The 5,509-nt window shown below is 27.3% G+C and overlaps 1 protein-coding gene across 1 annotated transcript in view; it reads left to right on the top strand.

Annotated features, from left to right (window-relative positions):
- Positions 1-1,064: 1,064 nt before the first annotated feature.
- LOC107441513 (band 7 protein AGAP004871) overlaps positions 1,065-5,509 on the top strand; it is a 61,661-nt gene continuing 57,216 nt past the window's right edge. Inside the window, exon 1 of the mRNA XM_043040859.2 lies at positions 1,065-1,493. Within this exon, the coding sequence (XP_042896793.1) occupies positions 1,406-1,493 (88 nt within the window). The 5' untranslated portion in view covers positions 1,065-1,405. The remainder of the gene's footprint in view (positions 1,494-5,509) is intronic.

The following is a 5,509-nucleotide window of genomic DNA, read 5'->3' as shown; positions in this document are numbered from 1 at the left end:
TGCCAAATCTAGCTGAGGTGGCTCAACATATAGCGCTTTTAAAAACGGAAACTGAAATAACCAGAGAGAGCATTCTCACCAAATGTGATCTCTTCCGAAATTCACCCTATCAGCTGCCGCAATCTCATACTATTAAGCTAGGCAGAAGTGAGTAGTCTTTGTCGATAGATCTCTATTTTAGCATTTTGTCGAAAGAGCTTTTTTTCACGAATTTATATATTACGAATTTATTTGACGATTTTTGATTTATATCACGAATTTATTTGTTATATTGTTATTAGCTATTCATTGAAAAATGAGTCTCAGTCGTGCTGTTACGCTTTAAGATTTTATACTATAGCACATTTCTAATAGGTTTAACGAATTAAATGCCATTTATTTGAATTCAAATTTATTTTAATGACTTAGTATGTACTGAAAAGATGTAATTTTTTTTAAAAAAAAGCTGTTATATGGATTTGAATGATTGTTTTGAATTCCTAGAATTTTGTGTATTTGCAATGTGCATTTGCAGTTATCACTCAGTATAATGTGTTTCAACAGTAATATATTTTCTAATATAAATAAGAAGCAACAAATACACGCAGGAAAGTTTACAATGCGAAAATCATGCCTGAATATGATAAAAATCATCTTCGGACTTCTGCTGAAGTATCATTCAATCACTTTATTTTCATATAATGAAACAAAAATTATTCAAATAACTAATATATATGGTTTCTAAAGAATACAAAAAGTATTAATGCAATTAATTTCTTTTGCATCTACAACATCATTATTCTGTTCAATCACTTTGTTTTCCTAAAATTAGACTCAAGTGTGTCCAATATCTAATTGATATGATTCCTAACGTGTGTCCATTCAATAGTAACATAAAGATGAGTTCTTTTTCCTACTATATAGGTTTTATATAACAATTATTTCAACAAGTGGCATTGATCGAGGATACGGTTAGCTTTCTTATAGTTTCTCTATCTTTTTTGTATTCGCATCATTTTAACTCCACGCCAGAAACCACTCCGTCACGGCGAATTTTGGCGCTTTGGTGCGTTTCCTAGCAACCCGAGCTGAGCCCCGTGAATGGCGGCGTGCTTGCAGAAAGAATCCCATTCCCGAATCCGCACTTCAAGCTGGCTTTCTAATCGATGGCCAGTGATATTTTATTTTCTCCCCAAACAATCCCAATTTTTCTCGCCAATCATCCCAAATACTCTTTGAATTATATTCTAACTACCAAGAAGGCATTAAAAATGACAATTTAAGGAAAATACATCAATGAAAATTGGTATTGGCATATGGACAGCGTCATATCAACTGTGAGGGCTTCTTAAGTGAAGCTTTAGTTATTCGGGGGATTCTGTATAAATTCAAGAGTTTTGGTGTAAAATTTCTGTTTTGAAACTGTATGCCCACTCAGGTTTCTCCAGAACCTGAAGAAGAAGAGATAATGTCTTCAGAGAAGGGGCCAATTGATCAAATGAAACCATTTGGAGGTAAACAATTTTAAAATTTTTATTTTTCATTCGTAATGTGACATAAAAAGTATTAAGAGTATATTTTTGTTATAGAAAAATTTATTTTAGTTTTCTTTTTACGTGAAATGTAATTCGAGAAAATTCATTTATTATGTATTGCTATTAATTCATGCAGTAAAAGGAAACTTTATAAAGTGTCGAAATAGTATAAGTAGTAGAAAATGTTATTAATAATTTCGTAATTTTGAGGGAAAAAAATAAGAAATTTGTTTACAAAAACATGTTTTTTTTTCATTAAAAATACTTCGATTTTAGATTTTTTTGAAATTTTTTTTAAAAAATTAAGAAAAGGTTTTTATTTATAAACGGCAATAACACGTTAAATGTTTAAAAACGACTTAATATGTTCTTTCACAACACAATTCAACCGTTTATTTAGTTCATTTTGTTATAATATTAGTACATATTTCATTAAAATTTTATTAAATATTTTGAAACATTGTCCACTAGCCTAAACTATAACTTTATCATAGTAAAAATTTTATTTTATACATATTCATGTTTGAATACTTGTCTATATATGTTACACGTAAAAGGACAAAATATTTGGAATACAAAAATTTTACTTATCAAGTCCAATCTATTCTGAAAGTAAATTTCAAAAGTTTTAATCAAATCACTATTTGATTAATATAAAATGAGAATAAGAGTAGATTTAATCTATTTTTGATTCTTTGACTTGTATTATGAGGTAATTAAGAGGAAAATACGGACTCATTGCTTCTATATTTTTTTACATTACTCAAATCGGTGAAGTATTTTTTTAAAGTTTTTTTTTTCATTAATCAGATTTTAATTTTCTTATAATATTCCCGACATAAGCAGTGAAAAAATGTATGGTAACAATTTGATTTGAAATACTTAAACGACCACCACAATGATGAACCGTAAATTAAGAGAATACAGACAAGATTATTAACAGAGTTATATTTATAGGATTTCAATTAAAACTTTAAATTGAGCATGTTTAGATAATGTGCTACCACAGCATTATGCATTCAGATTTAAATTTATTTAGATAACTGAAAAACAAATACTATTTTTGGAGCGTATTTTTAAATTTAAATTAAATGTGATGTATGCTTTTGGAGAAACAGTTAAGATTTAAATGGTCATGTAACACTTTTATGTAAAGCTAACAATGTTAAATAAGGCTAGTATTAAAACCATAAGTATAGTGATCGATTTACGTAAGCATATACGTAGACATACCATAGTCATATATGTAGCTTTATATACCTGAAATTTCAATATAAAGACAAAACGGAACTAGTTTGCTATTTTAGACATAATAAACTTGAAATAGAACTTTAATTTCTTATATATATATAAGATAAACAAGATTTTCTTCCAAATTTGTGAATTAAAATGGTTACTATAAATGTAACATTAGATGGTTTAATTACTTATTTTATAAATAAATGGATAAGGGCATTATAGATAAGGGAAATATCTTACTCTAAAACCGCTATAGAGTTTTAAAATATGTCCACGAAAATATATAGATTGCAGTTAATGATAATGTTTCCTAATAAATGGATGATGTGTCCTAGAGGAGAAATCTTTATTTATATTTTCCGAGTAAATATGCTAGAGTTAGCTTTTAAAATTGCATTTTACATTTAAAATTTCAATTGCATTTAAACTTACAATTAATTATTTTAGAATATCTTTAAACCAAAAAAAATGCCTCCATTTGTCTTATTTTATTCAAAATTGATATTTTAAAGTGACCAAGGATCTATTATTAGCAATTATACCAAATTTTTAATTTTTAAACTTTGAATTTATTATTTTAAAATAACTTCCTACTGAAAAATGTATTGATAAGTTTTATTTTGCTTACAAATAGTATTTTGAAATGAAAAATAGAATGATTCTATAAATGGCGATGATTCCTAAATTACTTTTTCAACTATTTGTTGATTAAATTGAACAAATTAAGGTATATTTAGAATAATAAATTCTTCAACTTAATTTTCAATAATTATTAATTTTCCTTGAATTCAAACTGCATAAAATTTATAAACTGAAGAAAAATGTAAATAACCTTTCGTTTAACGAAAGGATTTTCACTATCTAATAAGCAATTTTAATTTTATGTTTTTATTAATTTTTGTCCCACTTTAAATATGCTAATTGATTCATGCAGGCGATGATGTAAGTTACGTTGTCCGACAAAAACATTCTTCGTTCGAATAAGTATACAATTTTTTTTTTATAAAGTTGAATACCACAACTGCAATCTGAATAATATTATTCGTATAGTTTAGTCAGCAAAGCTATCAAAAGTTTGGGTTTCTCAATGGTGAAAAGATGGAAGAAAACTATTTAATCTCATTTTAGACTGTCGTCTTCCCTTATACTTATTTAACATCATATGTATACTTTATACATCTCTCAAAATGAGTAATAAATGTGATAAAAAATATGCCAATACAACTAAGGTTCAGAAAATGACAATATCTTCTTCGAAAAGGGATAGATGATTTTACATTTTGCATTTTTTTTCTAAAATCCAAAAATTAGAAAGACTTCTGAAAAACTTTTGTAATTTATATGGCACATTGATTAAGATTAAGGACTATAAATCGATATTTTTGTTCTAATTTGTTATGTACTTGAGTCAGAGCGCAATTCGATGCTTACAAACAATAAGTATTGTTCTTAAGAACATTTTTATGAGAAGCATCCCTGCTTCCGCAAAGCAAAATTAGACGTTTTTATGTGTTTTGCTGCTATGTAGAAAAAATTCCAAATAATATTTAAAGTTTATATTTGTTTTTAAAACTTATAATTGTGATACTAAATTTTCATTTAATCAAATCAACATTCGTGAATTAAAATTATATAAATTTGTGAAAAATAGTGCACAGTCATTTAAAAAAAAACACAAAGACTTTTTTCGCAGGCAAATTATAAAGTTGCAACTATGGAAGATATATAAAACGTATATTCTATATATAATTAGACACATTTTGTTTCGAGAATATATTAATTTTGAAAATGTATTATTTATTTTCAATCTGCTGTTAGCACAACATTTAGCTCAAATGCTCTTAAGATAAATGTTTCACGGGTGAGCTTGAGAGGTATGAAGCATTGCACTTAACACTTATGCTCTTCTGTCATGGATTGGCTTTCACCCAATATTTCTCCTTTACTTAAAGTTGAAAGTAGTTCCACACCATTAACGTAGTAACAAATCCATCATTGCAAACTTGGAATCCTTACATGACATTAAGCAAGTTTTACTACAAGAGAACGCCGAACAACAAATCATATTTAATATAACTTTTACCACACTGAGATAAAAAAAAGTATAGCCAAAACTACCAGAATATAGTAAAACCAACCGTATTTCTGACTCTATGGGAAAGCTGAAAAGCTCGGTAATCATTACCGAAGCAATTTGTAATGATTTTGATAAAATTAATTATACTACATGGTTTGATAGTATGTAATAAAATTTTGTAAATTTATCATGATACTTTGAAGCATGGCATAGAAACCACTTTTTCGAAAATTTATTTTTCAATTTTGTTATTTTTACACACTGTGGGGCTGCAAGAGCTATAATTTTGAAAACTTGAATTTGCAATAAACTATTACTATATGAACGGAAAAAGTTTTATTCTTCTTCTGTTATTAAATAATTGTTTTGTTATATTTGGTTTAATCGATGATTGGTTTTCTGATCATTTGGAAAAAACCACTGAGCCACTGAAACTCATGCGAATTATTGAAACCTACTGATTATATTGAATTGACCACACCAAATACGTTTAAAAAGAATCAACTGTGCATATCAGAGATACAAATATGCATCATCTTCAACAAGCAAATAAACTTTAAAACAACAAAAATTCGGGCAGGTTACAATATTTAAATCAATCGTAAATTTATTTGTCAAGGGAAAATGAGTTTAGTCTTCATTCACCCTCGACATCCACAAAACTTAAGTATATATATAT

Source organism: Parasteatoda tepidariorum, chromosome 8 (assembly GCF_043381705.1).
Source record: "Parasteatoda tepidariorum isolate YZ-2023 chromosome 8, CAS_Ptep_4.0, whole genome shotgun sequence".
Lineage (NCBI taxonomy): Eukaryota > Metazoa > Arthropoda > Arachnida > Araneae > Theridiidae > Parasteatoda > Parasteatoda tepidariorum.
This window is presented reverse-complemented; position numbering and strand designations above follow the sequence as displayed.